This window comes from Battus philenor, unplaced genomic scaffold (assembly GCF_028537555.1).
Source record: "Battus philenor isolate CCGP_79_NKW_IND1 unplaced genomic scaffold, ilBatPhil1.0.hap1 SCAF_18, whole genome shotgun sequence".
In the NCBI taxonomy this organism is placed as follows: domain Eukaryota; kingdom Metazoa; phylum Arthropoda; class Insecta; order Lepidoptera; family Papilionidae; genus Battus; species Battus philenor.
This window is the reverse complement of record NW_027181680.1, coordinates 3,306,282-3,332,696: the sequence shown is the minus strand read 5'-3', so window position 1 is coordinate 3,332,696 and position 26,415 is coordinate 3,306,282. Positions and strand designations below refer to the sequence as shown.

At 32.7% G+C, this 26,415-nt stretch overlaps 1 protein-coding gene across 1 annotated transcript; it reads right to left on the bottom strand.

Annotated features, from left to right (window-relative positions):
- Nucleotides 1-8,841: 8,841 nt before the first annotated feature.
- On the bottom strand, nucleotides 8,842-23,532 carry LOC137920223 (UDP-glucosyltransferase 2-like). The gene is made up of 9 exons (XM_068763495.1): nucleotides 23,440-23,532; nucleotides 18,109-18,263; nucleotides 17,095-17,182; nucleotides 15,937-16,129; nucleotides 14,467-14,664; nucleotides 12,259-12,478; nucleotides 11,277-11,496; nucleotides 10,328-10,547; nucleotides 8,842-9,152 (listed from the first exon to the last, which is right to left on the bottom strand). The coding sequence occupies exons 2-9, from the start codon at nucleotides 18,253-18,255 to the stop codon at nucleotides 8,888-8,890; spliced, it is 1,551 nt and encodes a 516-aa protein (XP_068619596.1). The 5' UTR covers nucleotides 18,256-18,263; nucleotides 23,440-23,532; the 3' UTR covers nucleotides 8,842-8,887.
- Nucleotides 23,533-26,415: the final 2,883 nt, after the last annotated feature.

The following is a 26,415-nucleotide window of genomic DNA, read 5'->3' as shown; positions in this document are numbered from 1 at the left end:
AACGTCATATTCTAAGAATGTTTCACTAAGCAAACATACGTAAAGGCGAGGCATACGTCAAGATCGCCACTTTATTAGGCTTTTCGGAAATAATTTAATTTTTCATCTTAAATAAAAAAATTAACTGTATATATTTTTTAAAATGTTAAATTTTAAATGCCGTCACCTTCTTTTATAGGTCAATTGTCAAATCATTATTTATATTTAATTTAGGCAGTATTCATTGCGCGCACGGATTATTTCGGAAATAGTTTCAAATTATTTGTACCTTCTGCTATTATTAAATACTTTCAATTAAAGTCAGACGTACAAAGTACCTAGTGATGAAATAATTATTGTATCATGCGTAATGAAATACGTAATCGACCTAGCACACACATATATGGCGAGCACTCTCACACAGACCCACATATGTAGCGCGCTCCTTTTGCAATCGTTACAAACTGATTAATTATTGTTATAAGCTGAATTTTTCAATGAAATCTGAAAAAATTAATCACATAAGTTATTTTATTTATTTTACCAATCAATATCGTCATCATTCAAGTCCAAGTACGTTCACAACCAGACAAACCCACCACAAAAATTTGCAATAACATGAAATGAACATCCTATACTTCAACCACCACTATTTTTGTCATACCATGTCCACAATTTTCAACCTAATCTCAGAAAAAAACTATGACCTCCTTGGCTTGTATTTTAATTCATTTTATCCGAATTCACCAGCTAATTATTAACAATAACTGATGATAAAGCTTTTAAGAAGAAATCTACCATATTTTTCCTAAAATGTGTTGAGATTAGCAAAGTCTGTAACAGTTTGTGAACGGCCTTATTAAAGTCTTTGGAAGATAATGAATGAAGGCGTCTTCCTGCCGGTTCTTTTGGAAATCTATATGGAGGCCTATGCCCAGCTGCGGATAACCAACGGCTTTAATATTGTGACTGCTCTGGTTCTTCTACTAGCCAGCTAATTTAATCAACAAGAACCACTGGGAGTTTTGAGTTAATTATACCATTATCATGAAATGTGACATCGTACTCTATATAAGTATGATAAAAAACGTGTAATATTTTTTATAATACTTACATACTTATACTTCTGCAGAGATTTAAAGAGTCTATATAGAAGAAAAACTACAGCTAGGTGGATGAAGAAAACAGACAAATGCACAGGAATCATTGATACGAGCGGAAGAGCAGCTATCGTAGCGATCTTTGTGACAGATATGAAAATGATGACAATTGGAAAATAAATTTTTCATACTTGTACTTTATTAAGAATATTTGAAAACGTGAACACATAAGCAAAGAAAACCAGCTGATTTTATGTTTAGCTCTTTTCAAAACAATTTAGAGTTCTCGTGACGACATATTTTAAGTTCTATGATGCTTACAAGAGAACATATATTGAATATAGTTTTTAACAAATTACCCTTTAGTCATTCCCCTCGTGACCTACGCAAGTAAACATTACAAATGATTCAAAAGGGGAAATATTATGCGTAAATAAACGAACGTATGGTGTGGTTTTAGTTTCCGGTCTGGAAATTTAGACACGAAGAAGCCCCGTAATGAATGACCGGAAACAGAAAGCGATAACAAATGAGATATTTAGTGGGGATTTACTCCAAAACCCAATAGATTTAAAGTTCAAATGATTCATTGTTTTGTTTAATAATTGCATCTTTTTTTAAATGTATATTGGCCTCAATAACTCTAGTTATTGAGGCCGTCACGTTCGCTTATCTTATTTTTGGGACAGTGGTATATTTTACAAGGATTTTCACCATCTCTATCTCGTCCTACACAATTTCTCTTACTCTTCCTTCTTTCATCCTTCATATTTTCTATCATTCTCACATCATTCATTTACATTACATTCACGCATCCTCCCATCCTTTGCTATATTTATTGAAACTTTAAGTATTTATATTTCCAGTTAAATATTTTTTTCTCTTTCCTTCAAATATTTTATTTTGTGTTATTATATACAAGACTACAAAACAATTACTTCTCAATATTATAAATAACTCAGTATATTACAATATTATCGTACACGGTTTTGTTACGTTTAATTACATCACTTACAAACTATGCTTACAAACAGTTATATAAACGTTTTTCCTAATAAAATAAATATAGCAGATAGATTGTACATAAATCAGTTTTAAAAGTAGAGGGTGTTGATATTAACGCGGTTACTAAGCAAACAAGTCGTATGGTAAATGGACTTGGTAAAAATAGTCTTATTGGAAATTAGTTAGAGAGGTCTTTGTAAAGCATTAGACGGTATTAAGACTGAAATAAGGATGATAATGATCTTTATCTAAAAGTGGATCAAATTAACATTTACTGCGAGGAATTGTACGCTATCCGCTCTTATGTTGTCTTTTGTCTTATGTAATGCTATTAAATTAAATAAATATTTAAAAAAAAAATTCGTTCGAAATTATTGAGTACATACAATGCAATTTAAACCATAATATTATAAATATATATAAACAATTGTCTTTGATCCCTGTTTAGTAATGTTTTTTTTTATTTGTTTTTTCATTGTTTGACTATAAATCATTACATGTTCTCAGTGAGATAGTTATAAGGTAACAACTGCAACTAATTTTATATTTCTAAGCTTCTAAGTGTGTACTTTCTTACTGCCTTTTGTTACTGTCTATCTCCTTAAAAGTAAATAAATAAATAATTAAATAAATCAAATTTAATAAAAAAAATACCGAATAGTTTTTCGTTAATATACTTTTTGGCATCAGGTTAAATCATCCTTTATGGATTTTGGTGTAAGCATCTATTATGTATGCTGTTTCTATAAGATATCTTAGATCTTCAATTTCTTGGTTTTAAATCTAAAATTAAAAATATACTATTAAATAAATGTTATTATAGCATTCAAAAGTTTTTAGTTGATCAAAATATATGTTAATTTGGTTTGTTGACTCATTTACATTATAATTTACATATGAAAAATTTGTTAAATTTCATTTAAAAGATTTTTTAAAAGGTCAGCGTTTCCAACCAGTGGTAGGGTCCCGCTTAAAATATTAGTTAATCAAAGATTGAAAAGCACGTAAATGCTTACAAATATTAAAGTTTTTTTTTTTCATTTCATGTGGTTTTATTTTCAACAATTTTGTATATTGTATGTATAGCAAATGTCACCAAGAAACATATAACAGATGTACTTTTAAATTACGTTTGCTGTCGGTATTCTAAATAAGTAAGATATTTTGAATTTTGAAAAAGATAGACGGTTTAACGTTATTTTAACTTATAAATCATAACTTAGTCGTTGATAGTTGTAATATTATATGCAGTGTCTGAACTAAGAATGTTTTTAAAAGTACAAAAGTCCCTTCTTTTAGGTCCTCTTTAATTAAACCCGATAAATTTTTATTCAACTGTGTATATGATATAGACAAATATATACATAAAATTCTCTCTTGTCTCGCTCTATTCCATTTCTCTAGAAGTTTTATATTCACTCGGATATATTTACATCATTTGATGTGAACGTCATCCATGTCGAAGTTCTGAAACGAATCGGCCATATACGCGCACTAATGCTCACAGTAAAACGAAGGAAAATCGCTTATTTGGGACACGTTCTTCGACACCAACGATACAATCTCCTTCAACTTATCATGATGGGAAAGGTCGCTGGTAAAAGAAAGGTTGGTAGGAGAAAGAAGTCGTGGCTTCGTAACATTAGAGAGTGGACCGGAATCGCCAGCGCTGCTGAGCTATTACGCAGAACGAAAAATAGAGAGCAGGAAGCTGATAGCCAACCTCCACTAGTTGGAAAGGCACTTCAAGAAGAAGAAGAAGTCATCCATGTTAACGATATGCATCGCAGACCTTAAGGTCCTTTCCCGATAATATTGTTAGTTGCTATTTTTTACAGGCTTTGAAACATATTATGAATGGGAGTTTTGTATGGTACTAAAGATCATGTTATTTACTTCAGTGTGAACTCAAATTAAAAAGCGTCGACTAAGAAAGACTAAAACAGAATTCAAAATAGTCCAGTTGAAATTATTCGGTAAATAGAAGCAGACTACAAATAAATTAACAAATATTATTCGACTTATAAAAAGGACACTGCGACAAAGTATTTAAAATATTATCTTTTCAAAGCCAATATAGACAGTACATAGTGTTTTAATGGCCCTGTTTTGTGTGGGACAGGGAGGTAACAAGTTCGAGTAAAAATTTTTTCATGTATATTTTTATTTGCATTTGTCTTCCTTCTTCTCCAATCCCAAAGTATCGCAGATTATTTATCACAATATTGATTCCTTGTTTTATGTTTTGAATTTTGTATCTTAATTTGACGATACGTAGAAATGAAGAGGCATTTATATTTTAAGAAGCTAAGTATTTATTGTATTTATTTAACCCGAAGAGGGCAAGCTATAATAGCATTTGATAAATTGGATTGAAGACAAACACTCACATAGTTGTAACTTATAAATTTGTTTCATTAAGTCATAAGATTACCCTATTTAATATGTTTTAAGAACTGTTGCTAAGATAATTATCAGACGGAGTGTTTTTTGTCGCTTTTACTGTAAATGGATTTTAGCAAAAATTACGAAACATCCAGTATTCTTGTCAGTCTTGTCAGTATTTCTATTCACAATTCTTCAGCAATATGTTCATACTGATTTTAAGTCCAATCAACATATACACTAGAAAAAGAAAATCATTCAACTGTCAAAGACTAGTAATAATCTGTTACCGTCTTTTTCCCTACATCCGGTAGGTTTTTGAACTTATCTGGTTGTCTGTGGTCGATTTTGCTAATCTAACTTGAGACTTGTTAGTAACACTGTAGTGTGTAACCGTGTGGTGATCGACGTTTAGGCGAAACGTTTAACCTCTGTCTCGCCGGATCTTAAGCGATGACAAGGTCTACGATAGTACATGCTTGTCTAGAAGACACCTATTCACTCTTGTCTTAAAGACTTTTAAGTTATTATTGGCTATAAACAACCAATTATAACTAATACTCCTTGGCTGTTCGCACTATAAAAGTATTAACAAAATGCTAGTGCAGGTGGAAGAAAATTCAACCATGTACAGATGAATCCGTATGTCTTGTTGTCCAATGGAAGAAAGCTAGTTTTAATGCCAAGTTTTTGACTTATACTATTGTTTGAGTGATATTTGTAGATTCAGCTGAGTCGACGGGACAAGACACAAAGGGCACTTAGAATAAAACCTCCTTAAGAGATTCGGGAACTTCCTGAGATGCATCAACTCGGACGAATATTTACCACAGTTTCGCGAAACCGCCGATCTATTAAATTTCTTAGGTATACGTTCCATGGAATAAGAAGACTCAATATATTCTCCACGATGCTCCTGTTCCTCGTCAATAATAATTTCACATTTCGACTCAAGGGTGCCGGAGAGAACTTCGACTTGATCAATTGCTATTAGCTACAATTTTTTTTTACTACTAAAAATATTGTTGCTAACCTATGGTACAGAAACATGGTCTTTCGGTTCAGGTATGGAAAGATTTATTCCCAGGATCAGTGAATACAATATGTAATTAAAAAAGAGGAGATACTTAAACAAACGAAAGTGATCAACATATCTCAACAGATTAGAGAGTTGAAGCGACAGTGGGCAGGCTACAAAGAGCTCATAAGGGGCTTGAAGAATCTGAAATGAAGAACCGGTAAGCAACGACAGATGACGTTATTTAGATCATCAGAAAACTCTCCCTTCCAATCGTTCTTATTGAGAATCTATGATAAAGGCCAGGAGATCCAGTTGAGAACGCTCTACAGCTGAAATAATGATATTGTTTTCGGAGTATATGACCATAAATCACTACTTGAATGTATACTCGTAGATTGCTTATATTTATTAACGCGTATTTTACGAATATTATTTGATAACTTGACGTCATTGTGCAAGGTTGTCGAGCTTTGTGTAGGTCGATTTGTGATCCGTGTGATCTAATTATTTATGTCCTACGTTCGTGATAAAGACGAGTCGAACGTCGACGTGAAGATGAATCATATACTTATGAAAGGATATATAAACTATTTGCAAATAGATCTATACACTTAACTAATAAGTCTTGACACAATGATTTCTGCATAATAAATAATTCAGTATATCTAGTTTACACGGTGATTTCATTAACTCAGAATAGGATTAGATAAATATAACAATAAAATAGATAACGCGATTAAGTAGTTGAAGTCTTTTAAAACTAAATTATTCATTAGTTTTAACAAGAAATGTTAAGGACGATATGACAACAACAAAAAGTTATTTTTATGTACTACGATTAAACAATAAACTTAAGGAAAACTGATAGAAAGGTAAATATAAAAAATATTGATGGAAATATTTATTGACAGTAACTATTAGACAAGCTGTAGAAAACTCTTCTCTATTTTGAAAGTAGAAACCATGGGAATGGGTATAAAAGCGAACAAATGTGTGTGTTTCACGTTCGTTATGCTGATATTCCTCTGACAATATTACAAGCAGACTTTCTCCAACTGAACTTGTTATTTATACTTAACAAATTTCGTGTTCTGTTTAGAGTGAAAGAGATTTAGCTCGGAGAACTACTTGTCTGGAGTGGCAGTAAAATGATCATATCGCTTGTGCAGCCGGCGAAGCTCTTTTTTTCTGCTCCTTTTGTTGAAACTACGGGAACGCTTTCACATATAGTATGTGAAAACGTTCTCACAGTTTCAACGGCGATGGTCCAGTGCCTCGACTTCTTACTTGCGGCGGATCACCCTGACTCTATCGCTAAGTCAATACTAAGATTTTTGGATATGGAATTGGAAAGGCGCGGTATAACACTCTCCGTCGTTCAGGTCTCCGACTGCTGATGGGGAGCTAAGATGTTCTTTCTCTTTCTCTCCACAGTCTCCTTCTGCGATATCACCCTATCGGTAAAGGCTATACCAGTGCTCCATGACTGCTCGTTCCGTACCATCGCCTTAACAAAGCCTGGTAACGAGAAGTCATTCCCTACAGTGTCTCGGCGCAGCTCTTCTCAAGCTGTACTCTCCTCAAGTGTGTGCTAAGGTGAATTCTCTTTGCTATCACAATGGCGGCATATCGCAGACAGTTCCCTGCCTATGCGACACAGGTACTTGCCAAATCATTCATGCCCAGAAAGCATCTGCACCCTCCAGAATGTTAGAGTACTATACCACCTGTTCGTCCATACCTGCAAGACCGGACAAATAGCTCGATTGTGCCGATCCTTGCCCTTAGGTTGCTTAATCATTCCATCTTTGCAGCAACTGTGGAGTGAAGGACGTCTGCTGTCCCAATACCCCTGGCGAGGCTTGATCGCAAGCTCCCAGTTCCAAGCGCCTCTGATATATCCAAGCTTGTGGCCTGGATTTAAGCATATGCTGCTTCATAAGAGATGTTACAAAAGCCCCTTATGACACTAATAGCCATCGTCTTTTGTTGATGTCTGAGAAGGACGACGGCGCATTCCGTAAGAGCATCGGCCCACACAGCATTTACATGTAGAGCAATTGACCGCACCACTTATAAATACAGGCAACCGGCGAAGCTCTGTTCTAACTTATGTGGAGAGAATTAAAGAATTGTGGATGATGCTCAAAGAGCATGTTATTATTAGATAAATATATATTGTAATATATATACGATGTGACAATTACATAGTTTCACACGCACACAAACATACAATTTCAAATAAACGATATAAATTAACATTTTGTATATTAGAAATAAAATCATAAGCATCATAAGCCTGGAGTAGGTTTGGGCGGGAAACATCGATCTGCAGCCGGCGTTCGTTGGGGCCGCGTTGTTCGGTTGGGTAATTATAGCACGCGGGCCCTACCTAGACGGATTTCCCGCGACCTTATCTATTCGCTTGGTACACGTGGAGGTTCTACCTACGCCAGATCTACCAGCTCGTGGCCGCCACTCGGGAACCTTTCAATTGTTTAATTTTAGCTTGTTTTCTTCTTTTATTTTTCTTTAAAGTGAATTGAATATGTCAATGTACAGGTAGGTAAGAATATAAAAGATGATCGAATATAGATACAACGGTTTTAAGGGGTTGAATGTAAAACTTTTACACCTATTTCTCATCCTCCCGAATGAAGTAAATCTTGTGCAATATATATTAAACATTTCAGTACAAGGTCTACAGGCACAGATAGTAAAATATAATTAATTCTGTTCGTAATAATAAGACTTTTATAAAGCTTTGATTACTACATTATCATCACATTGTTTAGTATTTCTGAAACCATTTGTTTGATAATAGGGTGTAGAATACATAAATTAAGAAAAGGACAAATATATATAGCTACTTCTGCACATGCAGTCGTAGCCGTGCAATAAATAATTAGTGTTGTGATTAATGTTGTACTCTGTGTTTGGCACAAATCGGTGTAACATTACTCCTAAAGATGCCCCGTGGAGGGGTGAAACGCGTGTTGAGTGATTGAGTGGTGGTAGTTGTGTAATTCGCATTGTTTGCCGCATGCGTATTTATCAGCGGGCTGGCGGGCGGTGCACTTTATTGCACGGCTACGACTGCATGTGCGGAAGTAGCTATATATTGGTCCTTTTCTTACTTAGGATGGACTTCCGCAAAATAACGCCTGATTTCATTAAATAATACATTAATTAGCCCTTTTGCCTTTGAATGTTTACCACCTGTAGTCAATCATCTTGTATACTACAAATATACATTTAACATTAATCTATGGTAATGTATTGTAAACAACAGATCAACAGATCGTCCAAATCAGTTTTATTTTCTATAAATGAAATAATATCATTAAAGAAAGTAGAACAATATATGTATGTAAATTAAAAATAAATCAACATAATTTTAATCAGATTTTGACTTGTTCTTCTTACTAATCAGCCTTAGTAAATATCTTATTGAAATTATAATTAAAATAATAACAACAATAATTAATGCTAGAAGATCTAAATACATCTTCTGGTACCAGGACACCATGAGTGCAGGGGAGCGTAGGTATCGTGCGCCTTTGGTTCGAATCACGTGCTCCACGGTATATAGAATTTCTTGCTGAGGCGTGATCGGACGGTCGTGGTATATCGCAGAAAGCTCTTTTACTTTTTCCCGGTAGCTGAAAATATATAATTTTCATCTATTATATGTAGATATAACAATGACCACGTCTGTATGTCAGAAGAATGCCAGCAGAGCTTAATTTGAAAGAAACTATAATCAACTTAAACCTATTAGTTTTCTTCGCCAAGAATATTTTTGTTTTTTTTTTTTTAATCATAACTAAGCAAAAGGTGTATGTGAAGTTTTTTATTTTTTTCTTTAATGATTTTTTTTTCATTGAAGGCGGGTTACGGAAATAAGCGACTCTCCTCTTCATGCATACCTAACGCGCGGTACAGTGTTGCATTATCATACATGTGTAATAATTTATTTCAAAAATACTTTCAAGAATATTTCTTCTTTTAGTAAGACTAGTAGATTAACATTTGTTTACTTTAAAAGAAAAAACAATATATTACCACTAATATTTTATTTATCACAAACAATTAATTTTATCACTCTGTGTTTGGCACTAATCGGTGTAACATTACTCCTGAGGATGCCCCGTGGAAGGGTGAAACACGTGTTAAGTGATTTAACGGTTGTAGTTGTGTAATTCGCATTGTTTGCCGCATGCGCATTTATCAGTGGGCTGGCGGGCGGTGCACTTTATTGCACGACTACTACTGCATTGGCGGAAGTAGCTTATATATTGGTCCTTTTCATACAAATATTTTATTTTAATTATTAAAAATCTAATAGCTATTTTAATATTTTTTCGATGTAATTATCTCATAAATAGACATCTATGGGCATTAGTATACAGTGCATTCTTGTAGTATAGTACCCAGGGTATAACGTATATAAGATTACAAAGGTGAATCTATTATAATATAACAGTATTTTACTCCTTTTGGTTCAGTTAATACAAAAAAAAACCATAAACAATTTTTTTTGCCTTGACTACTAGGTTTTCAAAAAAATTATATAGAACAGCTTCGATTAAACTTTACTAGGTCTATCTATTGGTATTAAGAAAAAACCAAAAAAGTCCTTAGTCTGCCCTACCATGGTTTCGAACCACAGTGACCTGGGACTTGAAGTTCTAGTGACAATAGACCAGGAAACGTAGTGTCGGACACCATCCATAAGGTGGACAGATATCTAGTTACGGTCTTCGGAAAACAATGGATCCAGTCCGCTTCCAAACGGTCATATTGCGAATAAATATCTTTATTTTTTTTCACATACCTTGAAGTACTTAAGACGTCATCAATAGCTGCTTTCAAATTGTCTACAAGTCCATAATCAAGTTCTACTTTCTTTCCAAAACCTTTGGCGACTGCTCTTGCAGCGTTCACAAACTGATCAACGAAGACCGGTATTCCTATGATGGGTACGCCAAAGTGAATTGCTTCATTTGTTGACAGTGCACCACAATGTGTGATAAACATAACACAATTCGGATGTGCTGAAAAACAAAGAAACATGAGTTTGTTTTTTATGGTACTATAATCATTTCTTATCTAAAAATATTTTAAATTTTGTGTAATACACGGAGAACCAGATAAACCAGCTGATTGGTAAACTGAAGCGCCACACTACACATATTATAGAGTACACCGCGCTGTGTAAAGTGGCCTCGCACAGGGTGGAAAGACATTCTTGTTAAGGTCATCGGAAGATTCTGGATTCTGGTCTCTTCTCAGCAGTCCCATTGAAAATCTTTTGTAGAGGTTTTTGTCAAGCATTGGATACCTATAGCTAACATAATGACAAGGATGAAGATATGGAGATTTACTCCGATTATATACATGTATTTATACACATATGTATTTTATATATATGTATAAAGGCACAAGGAAAGCACTACATAAATATATTAATGATAAATATAAGAGATGTTACACAATATCCTATCTGAGAGACGAAGGAGAGCTCTTTTACGATTTTTTTTAAGTACTTAGAGCGCATCTAATTACCTCTGGTAGCTCATTCCATAATCAGATAGCGACAACAGTAAAAGATTTCTCTATAAACATAGTGAAATGAGCAGGCATAGTCAATTACAAGTTCTTTGGTGGCCTTTATTTAGCAGTGTATATCTAACAATATGATATGATATGGGTGCTATACTGTCTGATATTTTGTACAAAAAAGCATTATTTCAAAATGATAGACAACTTAGCAGTACATTCACCTAATATGCTTTGTTGAGGCGCCCATTTTAATATATGCACGTTGCTTGGTACATTATCAAATTTCTCTTCGAATTTCCATAATACAGTTTGTTTCAATTTGCCGAACATTTTCAACAATCCCTTTTTAATCTCTGGTGGGTAGTCGACGCTTCTTAAATTTGAGCCCATGCTGAAGTAAATCACGCCGTGTTTTGCACCATCCATAATTCTTTTTAGATTCTGTAAAAATATAACTGAAACTTATAATAACGTTTCTATTTTTTTCTGTTTGGGTAACATATAGATAGTATTAATTAATACCCATGTTTGGGCTGAAACTAATGGTTATATGACCAGGAAGGGTCTGGAGATCACTGAACTCAAAAAGAGTCCGGGTTATTAAATGATAATTATATACCTAATATTGAATGTAAACTAGTGATGTGTATATATAATTATAAAAGAGAAAAATAATGTTTCCTCTTAAATCTTGTCAGTTTCCCAACGGTGTATTTCTGAAATTAATGAGGAAATAAATTCAAATCCAAAACCTAATACAGTAATACCCCGCTTTACACGACCCCGTTATACGCGGTTTCACTATAACGCGAATTGCAAATTTCGCTTAAAAGCCTCGAATTACGCAAAAGAGTGCATATAAATATAATGAGTCATCAACTTCTCTATGGTGTCTTGACCATCTGTCAAACAATTAAAAACAGTGTTGGGTGTTATGAACGTATTTTACAAGAACGTAAACAAAACGTTACCCAAAAGACAATAGATGTATTTTTCCGTAAAAAATAAGAGTATGTATTGCATAAAGTCTTCCTAGAATTAAAGTGATTGATTAAAATGATTTGTATTTTTTGTAATAATTTTTGACTTATACGCGAATTTCAATTAACGCGATTTTTTTAAACGTATCCCTCGCGTAAAGCGGGGTATTACTGTATAGTAAATCGTATTCACAAAGACGGAAAAACGTAAAAAATGTATTACCTCAGGTAACGGCTTCACGTTCTTTCCGATATGGAAACCACCAATTGCCCTGTAGTTCTGGGGTAATCTAGTCGGCTGTCCCAACACGGCATGCGAGTTGCCCAGCATCATAGAGCCGTTGTATCTCACTTCTTCGTATGACGGAAGAGCACGTCCTCTCTTCGTTAGTAAAGGTGAAAAAATATCGTTATATATTTTTGTAACATCTTTATATGTCCAACTGTAACAAATATCATTAGATTAGTAAGTAAAGTAGAAGAGTAGTATAAAATAGGAACTATTATATACTTCTAACTAATTTGCATTTAGCAGTGATAGCTCAACGGTAGAGTATAGAGACTTGCGATAGTAGATCGCGGGTTCAATTCGCGTTGTGGGCGCCTGGCCTCTTTCGTTTTTAACATGACTTCTTTCGGCCTTCGTCAAATGCCGATCATGGAAACGCACAGGTCAGAATCCGTGTCAATTAAATATTGAACTTTTGTCGAACGATCTATGATGAATAGACGGCCTGATGAATAGGGGCAGACGTTTGCAGCCACTATTGCCTGCTCTGGATGTTTCCCGATTTAAAAGTACGTGGTTGCACACAGCTTGTTGCTTTAGTCCTGAAGCGGTAATGGTACCAGCAGATGGTAAATCCTTCAGGAACCTCGTGGTAGCTCGTGGAGTAACGTTAGCGAGACTTCGAGTGCGATTGAGCCCTGCTCTGAGATCGGTAGTTCGCCGTTGAAGTGAAGGATATAATCCTTTCGCCACCCGATACGAACAAATACGAAACACAAATTATTAAACGGTTTTATTTAGTTTGACCCGTACGGAATTGATTTGTTTATTTATTTGGGTCAAAATTAGAAATTGAAATTTAAGCACCTTCTCGTTGTCAAATTGATCTGAAATTTGGTAGACACATTTAATTTAGATGACAATACAATATAATAAAAACAATACCATTATAAATCTAAGATATACATATTTTTCCTTAACCCCCTCAATATGGGTATCAAATGAAGGGGCTACACTAGTAAAACACGATGATTATGTCAAAATTTAAAATTCAAGATGGACGCCGTTCCAATATGGCGGACTAGGTGCATATTTTTCCACAACCACCACAATATGGGTATCAAGAAACCGTTTAACTTAACAGTTTTTTAAATGTATTTATACATTAAACATTTTAGCCTTGACACGTCAAACGAACAGACTTAGCAAAAGTCATGTCAAAAACGAAAGAGGCCAGGCGCCCATGATACAATCTTATGTAATTCCCATTTCGTGCATTGTTTATATTGGATTACCATTGTAAAAAAAAGTTTTCCGCAGTATCCACTGCATACCATAATACCACAGAGCGATCGACAACCGCCAATCGTGACGATGTTGGTATACCCTTTAATAAATATCTTTGGGAGAGACATATGCCTTGTGATGGCAGTCTATGTGCTAAAACGATCATTGGTAACACGCTTTTTTGCCTTTTTTGATTCACATTAAATTATGAAAAAAATATTTACAGTCTTATTTATATAAATTAAATTTCTGAAAATGTATTATGTTACAATTATTACTAATATCACATTCTATATTTATTTTTGTTTTTTAAGTTGAAAATATTAATTAATAATTTTTTCATAACGACTTTTTCTGCTGCCTATGTGTACGTATGTGTATGTGAATGTGTGCGTGTATATATGCGTAAATGTAGTATACGTGTGTGTGTGTCGTCAGAAGACACCGAATGCAGGCCGCTTACAACGGTTCCTATTGAAAAAAAAATAATTTTTTTTAGCATGGAAGGTCGTTTGCTAAAATAATGATTATATTCTTCTATTTAAAGTGAGACGATGTTTCCAAACACGTTCTGATTTAAAAAAAATGCCCTTAACAAAGTCTTCAAATATTTAGTATTCATTTCCTATATTAATATAGAATTTATGTTATCTATTTTTAATCATTCATAATGCCGTAAAATCGAGTGACATTAGTAATATTGCCACTGTTATTGCATTTGAGTTGATCTTGAGGAACAAAGAAATGTATAAGTGGTGCATGGTGGTGGTGTGCAAAGTGATTAAAACCTAAAAGCATTGTTACTATAGTAGCCAGCAATACGAAGCTTACTTAATCACATTAATATATACATATATATGTGTATATATATGTGTGTATATATTTATGTATAGATATACTTTAAAATTTACTTACAATTCTCTAAAGAAACCGCGTGATAACTGCAGCCAAAGTTCCTCCACACGTTGCAAAAATGTGAAAGGGACCACTTTCGCAGACATACTGTCTGGATTGTAAGCAGGGTTTAGAGGTTCATCTATGGTTTTTAAAACCAGCCAATGAGGTTCCAGAGAGGAAAACCAGATTAAAGGACATTCGTATAGTGCAGCAAGACTGAAATAAAATAACAAATTTAATACGAAAAATGGAACTTAAAATATAATTCGTTTTAATTTCTTTTTTAGTTTCAATGTAACACAAAATTCATTATTAACATTAAACAAAAACCATTATTAAAACTAAAAAAACTTAACTTTAAAAATTTATCTTAAATATACATAATATTATTGACAAATTTCCTCATTTATCCTTATTTATCAATTGAATTTTTTCAGATCGGAATGTTTCGGGTAAATCAAAGGAGAAAAAAACAGAATTAGAAATGAGATTGCAAGATGTCTCTGGGAAGTTTTGATCTAACAAAACAGCGACCGAAAAATGATGTGTTTATTAAAATTGATATTAATTAATTTTTGTTTATGCCTTATTTCTTTTCAAACAAATTTCATCACAGCATTAATTATTAGGTTAGTTATTTTGGGTTAATAAATAAAGAAGCGAGAAAAGATATTTTAATTGTTAGTATGAATCACATGTAAAGATATATTTAGTAATGTGGATTCTTAAACTTCAGTCTTGAAGTAAATTTTTGATGTTTTATTATTACTATTTTATATTTATGTGTGTAATAAACGTGATTATACATATTCAATATAATCTACAATTATATAATTTTTTTCAATTAAAAAAAACTATACAGAAGAATTATTAAGAAAATGAAGAGCCAACTAATTGCCTGTAAAATGATTACAGATTACTAGGTATATTAAAAAAATGAATATGACACTTGTTTTCCGAATTTTAATGAAACATTATCGAAATATTCAAATTAGCTGAAGTCTGTTTTTCCCTGTGTTACAGCCCGCTGATAAATGCGCATGCGGCAAACAATGCGAATTACACAACTACCACCGTTAAATCACTCAACACTTGTTTCACCCCTCCTTAATATTGGTCTAATATTGGCTTAATATTGGTCCTTTTCTTACTTATTCTTTTTATGGCAGTTAACGGGACTTCCCATTACTGCATTGTAATTTTTCACATAATTTCAATTAATTATCATATTCATCTTTCGTATACTTCAGTATCTCTCATTCTATCTTCTAATTTCCTTCACAATATCTTTCGTTCCTTTCTAAACTTTTCTTTTATACATCGCCTTACTTACTTCGCTTTCCCTACAGAGTTCGACAATTTTTGGTTTATTATTTTTATAATTTGTTTAACAATATACTTATAATTCTAATTTACTTAACAAATGGATTGATTACCAAGTAGCTTATAATAATAATACAATTTAACAAAAATAATTATATTTTTTACCCAGCATATACATCATTGTACATCCATTCAGCGATCACGACGTCAAAATGTTGAGATTCATCGTTTAATAATTTCTGGACATCTTCGTTTTGTAACGTCACTAAGCTAAGTTCGTCTATTATCGGAAAGAAATAATCATCCTGTGTCATATCCGACATACCCTCCATTATAGAAGTGATGTTTAATAATTCATCTGGAACATAAAATTATTTTAATTTACATTTTATTGATAGAAAGTCTCTTTTTCACTTTAACTGTTGTGCTACTCATATGGGTACTCTAATACTCTAAAAACACTAAAAGTATGATTGGCAAAATTTATTCTTGCCGCGTCCAAATCATAAGATATATAATTTTCCAATAAAATCGTGAAACAGTGTTACTAAACATGTATATGTAATCCATTTATTATAAGAAATTAGATGGTCACCCCACACTTTTGTGTTCTGTAACGAATCTTGAATCACTACAAGCATACTCAAGTCGATTACCGTGGTTTTAATGGCATAAATCATATTTATCCCTGTCTTTCACCTTGAAAGGAAAGTGACACGATGTTACCCTAAATTAAAAAAGAATAGTCATCCTACAGAATTGTAAAGGCAGCTCATTTAGTATCTTCAGCAATTGCAACAGTGCAAAACCTTTACAGCCGGTATAAAGAGCAACGAACCCATGCATGCTTCATTTGTTTCTTGGTTTAAGTTCATACCTTGTTATGGACGTGTCTTATTTTCTTACATTTATGTTTATTGAAAAAGATTAGAATAGAGAGAAAAAATAAAACAAATAGTTAAAAGACGGAAACATATCTTTTTTATACAAATTACAAAGCGAATTTATTTTCGGTCCTTAGATGTCTATTAAAAAGCTGTTTAACACCAAAAAAGTCATGTTATAAATATAATTTATGTGAAAAATGTTTTTTTTTTAAATTAAGACACTAAATCAATAAACCGAACTACGACTACCGAAGCACTTTTGACAATTCTATGCGGTCAGCTAGTATGCCCATAAACATTTTTTTTGTATTTAAAATATTTTCTACATATAAATATAAATGTCTATAATGCCCTGCTTTTCTGCGATATACACACTTAGTTAACTGTGGTCTAGTTATAAACAAAACTTGAATAAATAAAAAACATATTGACACACCTGGATAGACTTTGGCGTTAGAACTCACGTCGATTATGTTTACCTTTGGAACAGGCGACATTTTGGTCATTGAAGATATATAAGTAACCTGTATGTAACAGAAATTGATTTAATACTCATTTAAAATAAAAACTATTACGTTTTTTATATTACTTTAAATTTAATTCAAACAAAAGTAGCTTAAGTTTTTCCTTATAACATCAGCTACCAGCCAGTATAAGTCACGTCAAAATCAATTCAGCCATTTTAGATATTAGCCGGAACAAACAAACAGACAAAAAATAAAATGTTATTTTGGTATATGTACCGTATATATATTTATAAAGCGTCATACAATGATATATTTTAATAAAAATATCATCAACATCTTTATTTCGACTGTACAAAGTCAACTGCTGGATATGTCTTCTCCAAAGATTTCCAATAGAACCAGTTGAATGCGGCCTGCTTCATGCATTTTCCAGCGACCTCAGCAATGTTACATGTCCAGTATATACCTGGTCATCTTACGCTGCGATTGACGGTTCATGGGCTACCTTTCACAACCTTAAGGCTATTAAATATACATTTTGATAAACATATTACGTCTTCTAAAATGTAGTTATAATCTACTTGTACCTTTATTTTATTTTGTATAAGCCAAAGTTGGCGATCGCTGTGCATAATTGCGTTTCAACTAAAGTCACATACCAACCGGTTTACTTAATGAAGCTACTAGATACTAGAGCAGGGGTGTCAAACGCAAAAGCTAAGGTGGTCCGCAAAAAAATCAATATAAGATATATTTTTATTTTGACTAGTACATTATAATAAACATTAAATTATTGTTTACGTCTTGATATTTGACATTACTTTTTTGGTATTATATTCTGTTAATTTCGGGAGGAATTTTAATGGCCGAGACTACTTTCAAAATTGACCCAAGAATATTGTAAATGGGTCGCAAAAGTATGCATTTCGAACCGCCAGTTTTACACCCCTGTACTAGAATAAATAATTATTAATATTTCTTACCTCGTGACCGGCGTTCAGGAAAATATTAACGAAGGCGTCACCAAGTATGCCATGACTGCCACTTGGCAATGGACACCATAAAAGAATTTTGTACGCATTACATTCCACTAGTATTAATGTTGTTAGCAACAACTTGATAGTCCACATACCTGGAACTGAAGATACTCGTAGTACAAAAATTATCTTATAGTTATAAGTGCATGTTTGTCTGTATGTCCTCTATAATATCGTAAACTATTCATTTATCCATATAATAATTTTTAGCAAAGTTGTTGTGCATGAACCCACAAAGGTTTTTATGTTGGTGTGACCAATTTTTGAAAGATGGCACCACTGTCATTCTAATGACTCATATTTCGTATTGCCGTGCCGTTACCTATATTTATATGACCTTCCTTCAATTCCTTTAATAGGTGGCGTAGCATCGTGAGATACTGCTTGTATACATCATGCCGATTTCTTTTTGGTTTGAATAACTATGTAAATTTTGTTATTTTTTAACAAGGCTATTATAAATTTTGTAGTATTTTACGTAAGGTGAATGCGTTCGTGTATTACTCTATCGTATTGTTTACTCTATGTCAATTACCTAATAATCTAAAATTAATTTTATTATTATTCATTAAAGATCATTTCCAATGGCCACTTCAGTACATCATGGTAAGAAAATCAGAATAAGGTTAAAATTCACTCCTTAAAAGGCATCCTTCAATTAAAAGCTACGTGAGTTCCAACCGCGCCCGGATGTGAGAAGAGCCCACAAAAAACTCAAACGGGTTTTTTCGTGGTCATTTGCAATTTTCACTTTATACCAGTGTTTCCCAACCTTCTTTGTACCATGCCTCACCATAGCCCTTCTAAATGTCACCCCACATAACATACATAATTTTTATATTAAAGGGAAAAAAATTCGGGTCTAGTCTATTTTACGATTGCCCCCTTAACTATCAAAATGCCCCCTCTATGGGGCGCAGGGTTCACGTAGGGAAACACTGCTTTATATCGTAGTAAAGCAATTCGACATCGTATTCTGGAGTTTTTTTTTTTCGGTGACTCGTTGTGTTGACCGAATACTTATCATTTTTGTCACAAAAAAAATATATTATCTGTGAATAAATATAATTCATTGAAATTATTTGACAATAAGAAAATTCTTATATAGTGAAATAATTTGTAAAATTGCGTGTAAAATAGCAAAAACAATATATTATCATTATCAACAAGTTAGTTTTAATCCAAAAATTGATTTTTCGTGAATTGTAATTTTATACAACACTTATGTACTGTTATTCGACATTGAAATAACTAAATTGAGATTCTTTCAACTACTAAGCAATCCTGTAACTATATTAAAAATTCAAATTCGAAATATTTTTATTCGAGAAGACATTTATATGTACTCTTAAATTAGTCTTTCTGTAAAGTTGTCTTTTTATCATTTAATGCGACCAAAACATATTATGCTACTATATTTAATATTAATCCAACGAGTTAGTATAAAAAAATAAAGTTACAAGCTTTTAAATGTATTTTACTAGTATTTAAAAATTGATTAAGGCTTTTTTAAATGTGGTATTAAAAATCACACCCATATGTACCGTATCGTGTAATACATTATCGACGAACTAAAAATGAAGACTTGACTCTCCAGAATACATTAACTACTTGTCTTAATTTATTCTGGACACTTCAACTGCAGGCAACCCAATAAGCTCGACGAATTATGAGTAGTATGTAGACAGTAAGAGAACACATGAACGATAGTCTACACCAGTGATTCCCAAAGTGGTCTATATCGACCCCTAGGGGTCTATGACAACCTGCAAGGATTCTACGTAAGCGAAAAAAAATTTGGCGGTCCATGAAATGAAAATGGGGGTCCACGATAGTGGATCTCAACATATACACTAATAGTACCTATTTACTTACATCATACTATCTTATAATATCAAAACATTTATTTACATTATTTATAAAAGTACCTATGAAGTATATATTCCATGTTATTCTATTTACAGTTTATTTTATGTTTATTTAATGTTACCTATATTTTAAATAACAGATACAAAATTTTATTTTAAGTAGTTTTAATTTTAAATTCAATTAATAAATGTTTAAATTAACATGTGTTTTTACTTTAAGTTTTTAACACTAAACTTCACTACAGTTAGTAATTTACAGGAAATCAATATCAGGTAAGTAAAGGGTCTACCCAACACGGAAAAACATGGCATGGGTCTACGACACAAAAAAGTTTGAGGAACTCTAGTATACACGCTAGTCTGATCAATACAAGTCAATTGGATTCTTAAATTATTACTACATTGAGGTAAGCCGATTATAAGATTCAAAACGTGCACGACGTTCAAAATTAAATAAACGATCAAGAAATTAGAAAAACTGTTATAGCTCTACACATATAAAGATTTTTATCTTCAAATTATTATCATAACATCAGATAAAAGACGCCCAGTGCTAGGCCTCACCCAAATATGTATACAATGACCAGTCTTAGATCCGCATTTAATAACTTCCCTAAACCTTAACAATGTAATCAGTAGGGACCTATCTATCCTGCGTCTACCGACTTGTAAAATTTTTCGACCTACTGTCACTTATGTAGAGCAATTTTTCAAGTTACGTTGATTAACTAAGTTCTTTTGTAAATATCCTCATTACAGATACGATATGGCAACGAAGCTTCATGTATTTTATCGACCTTGAGCATTCTCATTTACTATAAGGCCATCGATTCAAATTACATCATCTATCAATCTAAAAATAACTATCAGTGACTTGTTTTAATTCTTTAGTTATTTTTCACATTCTATATTTGAATCACGTTCTAGAATATTATTGCTTTAGCATTTTTAAACCGCCATTACGATTTGCAACGCTAAATAAACGCTATTAATATACGCTTATATAATTTTTTCAAAGTTTACGTATCTGGTTTCAATTACGTAAAAGAAAAAGAAATGAATTACGTAAAAGGAAAAGGTTATTGTTTTTGTTATATCTTTTTTTTTTAATTTTATGATTTATTTGCATTATTTTCCTCTTTAGATCATTTATTATGATCACACGTGGACGTCAAGAATAGAATGATAAAGGAGTCCAATTTAATAGAAAGTAGGATACATTGCTTCTTAAAATGACATCACTTTGTTTAAGAAAACTACCATATGACACATTTTCCTTAATAATATATGTAACCAAGTTTTCCAATCGAATAATTTGATTGAATGCTTTTTTTATTATTAAAGACCGTCTTGATCATATGATTTAACACCAACAAATTATTGAGTGTCTATGTTGAGGATATCTTCTTCTCATTTGTTTCATCATTAATCTAAGTTGATGATATTGAAGATGAGATCTATCTAAACCATCTAGCCTTTACTTTCCTTACAGAGGCAGTAATAGGGAGCCTCGTTGACTCGTCGTTCATTGCCGTTTCAGCCCATAGACGCCCACTGTAATACAAAGGCCTCTCTCAAAGATATCTATGGGAGGATATTCACAGACAAGTTGGAAACAGCATAGTATTATGGTACGCATTGAACGCTTCTGTCTATCCCCTAGTAACTTGTCAGCAGTGGCAATCAAATATAATGAATGCACAAAATGTGAATTATAGTAATCATCCCGGGGATCATCGATCTATGATCGCAAGTCTCAGACCATATTTTTTTTCAGTGATATATTGTAAAAAATTAATATCTAGGATTATTTTTCATTTTTTTCCATAATTTCCTTCGTTACTTTAATAATGCGGGAGTAAAATGTTAACGCATACCATGAACAGCTTGTCTAACCTTGACTAACTTAAGATCAAGTCTAAGTTAGTCACTCGTATTGTACTAATCAGCCTTAAATTATTTTTGGCCCCGAGGCCACCTTCATGCAGACATCAGATAGCTTTGACATACAAATAATTGTAAAGAAAGTAGACGGGTAATGACCATGTTGATAATTACATACCCGCTGATATAATCAGGCCAAGTCAATAACTAAGCAGAGATAACCGTACGGTAGAGGACTGAGACTTGCGACGTAAGTCTCGAGTTCGTCTGGATACTTATATAATTCACACTTTGTGCATTAATATATATTATTATTACTGCACACAAACAAGTTTCCAGAGAGTAGCAGCGTCCTATGTATACCTAAAACCAAGCCGCGTTTCTATTCGCCTGCGATAATCGTATATCCTCCCATAGATATCTATTGGGTAGGTCTATAACTTTGCAGCGAATGTCTGTTGGCTGAAAAAAAAAAAGAAAATCTCATGCCCAAGATGGTTCTAGCTATATTCTGTGAAGTAACTAAACCTTTGGCACACAAGTATTCCTTGAGCAATCTTTGGTATATTTTTAATATATCGCTAGAAGCTTTCTGAAAATGACGTGGGATCCTATTGTAAAATTGTACATATTTCCAAACAATGATTCACTAACTAGGTGAATTCGAATCTAAGACAGAATTTTCCAACCTTTTTTGTGCAATGCAACACCCTAGCCTTTCTTAAATTCTTACGCCGTGTAACAAACATTATTTTTACATTAAAGCGAAAGGGTTAAACTCGTGTCGAGCCCAGTTTCGAATTGCCCACCTGTTGGGCGTGGGCCCCACGTTAAAAAAACACTGATCTAAGCAGTATAATAATATTGTTCACAATTTATCATTGCTAATTACTTCGATAAACAAATAATCACGATATGTTTTTCTAATTATTTATCTATTCAGCTAAATATTACGTGAGGTAGTAAAAAAATCATCTACAATGCACATTTAACTCAGATTCTCATTTTCCAATACTTGGCTTTAAAACACATGATCTGAGCTGATAACTCCCAGATTTCGTTTTATAAAACTAAATTATTTATTGTTTAAGGTAAGTATGTACAATAAAATTCAACAAACAATTTCACAAATTTAAAATCAATATTAAAAATATATTATAGAAAAAGTTTATTATTCTATCCAATAATACTGTGCTGTTGTTAATATGTGGAATTAAATGTTGATAATGCACACTAAAGATGCTACTTAATGTCGTGGATCCATTGTAAAACTATATTTAGTTTTACAATGAGTAAAACTATATTTGAAACGAACAATTGTTAAGTTTCTCGCCGGCTCTTCTCAGCAGAATTGCTTTCTGAGCAATTGGTAACTTCCTATAGGACTGACAATACTGCTTGTAAAAACCTATTTGAATAAGTAATATTCTGATTTGATTGAATAACTTCCTCGATGATTTCTCAAAGCTATCGAAAGAATTTCCAATATAGTATATATTAGATGAAAAAAGAAATAAAAAATTACCTTAATATACACCAAAACTGTTTAAGAAATAATGATTAATATTTTATTTAACTATATGTAAAGTATTGTCAACACACTTGCACGAGTACTGTGCACTGTGTAGCAACAATTTGTGTGCTGTGTACACGCGTATAGTGCATATCATAAACAGAGTAGAAAAACATGTTTTATATTAATAAAATAAACTAGTACTTGGCGACACTTTAGTTATTATTCTGTATGTGTATAAGTGGAAAACTTTAAAGAGTAAATGTTCAGCTCATTTGTCACTAAAATAACTTTTTCTCCTAAAAGTAATCAACCTATTTAAATTGTTTTTTTTTTATTAGAAAGCGACAAGCTAATAACTACCGGAAGTACAAAGTCTGCAGGGATAGATAGTAAATAATAATTAGTTTTTATATGTAGTCATTTGAATATATTTTTAAATAACGATAAACTCGAAAATTTAAAATGCTTTCTCTTATTATATCATTGTTATGTTTTTTAATATTTTCTGAACCCATTGATTTTTAGATAATGTAATACCATACATTAATTGACGGCAAATAAACTATTCATTCGCCCCTTTAAAGCATTTACAACTTTAATCATTCCGTATACCAATTTATTTACATTGTTTCCCCCAAGTGCATTAATCTAAGTTCTCTTGCTAAGTATGTATATGCAGTATATTTATCAGCTATTTATTTATCAAGCCATATTAAGCAAACATACACAGATTACTTTTGATGAGCCCTGGATTTTGTAATCTATATATATAAAAATCAATTGCTGTTCGTTAGTTTCGCTAAAATTCGAGAATGGCTGAACGAATTTATTTTATATTGGTCTTAAAATGTTCGTGTAGGTCTAGGGAAAATTTGGAAAGTGATAAAAATTCGAGTAATTGCCGGGAAATCCCTAAAAACAGCTCCTTTTCTTTTTCCTATATAAACGTTTTCTAAATAAAATTTAGAGTCAATTTGAGCTTTATTGATATTCAATAATGTTCTTATTAAATTATAATCACTCACTATTGTCTAAGAAATGTAGGTGTGTTCCTAACTTTAAAGAGTCAATTATATTGATAAATAAGTGTTTAAGTTTTCTATTTAGTTTTCAAGTTTTGTATTTAGGATTTGTCACAAATTAAATTTCTGAACGCAACCATAATATTTGACATTAGATTTGACAACCAACTAATATGTCAATCTATCCTGTCGCACTTCAGAACACGGAAAATAGTATTACGATATTGTGTTACGAAATATCTATGTGTGCGCGAGAACTTTATTTACTTTGGTGATCCTTTGTGATAGTGACATTCCAAGTAATGTGCCTTTTTGTATATTTTGTGATTGTGACACTACTGCTAAGCGAGAGAGAAATTTTCTCACTTTGATTATTTACAATTTATGATGCCGAGGAGAAGACGACCTGACTCAGGTCGTCGCAGTCAATCAAATGTGCGAAAATCTACCTCACGTGCTAACCGCACCGATGACCAGAGGGAGCCTGATCAAGAAAATAGTCGTATTGCTATGTCAGAACTGCGTTATTTAGTGAGTGATAATGAAGTAGATAGGCTTAGAATGAAACGAGTTCGTGCACATCAAACACAACTTGCTGTTGCACGACATAATGAAATTGATCGAATCCACAGAAGGAGTGCTCCTGTGTTTCCTGAACCAGCTGCATTCCACTATGATCCAGCAATTGATTATTCTGCCCACAAATCAATAACAATTGGGGAAATTAAAATAATTTGAAAATATTGTAAGGCGTTAAAATACACTCATGAATCTACTGGATTATGTTGTGCTGGAGGCAAAGTAAAATTGCGACAATTGGTCCCACCACCAAATCCTTTATGATCTTTAGTTTCTGGGATTGGAAATTATTCTAAACACTTCTTGGCCAACATTCAGAAATATAACAGCTGTTTCCAGATGACACCATTTAGCGCTACACATATTATACAGGACAATTTCATACCCACTTTCAAGGTATTCTACTAGAATATTTTTTATAATATTCAATATGTACTGAAATATATATATATATATCGGAGATAATTAATCTACAAATTTTTAAATATTACAGATACAAGGACAAATTTATCACTTACTGGGGACACTGTTACCAGTACCTGATGCAGATAGTCAATTTTTACAAATTTATTTTATGGGCAATTCAGATGCAGAAGTTGATAATCATTGTGCTCACAATCCAACAATGAAGAGAACCATTGTGCATTAATTTAAATGTTTCTTCATCAGAATAACAATTTAGAAAACATGTTTAAAGTAGCGGGTGGGATGCCATCTGATAGCCATAACATTATCATTCGAGCTGACAAAACACCTGCCGGTGACACAAGTTGGTTAATTTAACCTAGCATTGACGAAGTGGTTGTTGTCATTGTGGGAGAAAATTTACAATTTAGAGATATTGTGCTTCATCATCAGAATAGTGTTTTAAAATGTGTATCTGAAACACATAGGAGTTATGATGCATTACAATATCCTATGATCTTTTGGCAGGAGAAAGATGGATACCATTTTTATATCAAAATGGTAAATTAAGTAACAGGTAAACAAATTGAATAAGATTAAATAATATTTTTAATTCAATTCATCTAAGTAACAAATTAAAAATTTATAATTTTTGATCGCAGGTGCTGAAACCAACAAAAAAGTTATTTCTATGAATTTCTATTCATACAGACTCATGATCCGTCAAGGTGAAGTAAATCATATTTTAATGTGTCAAAGATTTTTTCATCAGTTTGCAGTTGACTCATATGTCTAAAATTGAGACTGAACGATTAACATACATCAGTTTGAACCAACGACAGCTACCATCAGAGGAATACATTCATCTTACATTATGATGAATGATATTATTTACGGTTGTTGTTGTTGGTTGTGTCTTGGTCTGACATAATTTAAACAACCGAGAACAGTTAAGGGACAACTGTGTGACTTACCGAGG

What these genes read in the sequence shown, in the direction of transcription:
- LOC137920223 (XM_068763495.1), bottom strand. Translation starts at nt 18,255, where the DNA reads ATGTGGACTATCAAGTTGTTGCTAACAACATTAATACTAGTGGAATGT. An exon ending in TAACGCCAAAGTCTATCCAG is followed by an intron (nt 16,130 to 17,094) that starts GTGTGTCAATAT and finishes TTTATGTTCCAG; the next exon opens with ATGAATTATTAAACATCACT. An exon ending in GCCTCAACAAAGCATATTAG is followed by an intron (nt 10,548 to 11,276) that starts GTGAATGTACTG and finishes TTTGTTTTTCAG; the next exon opens with CACATCCGAATTGTGTTATG.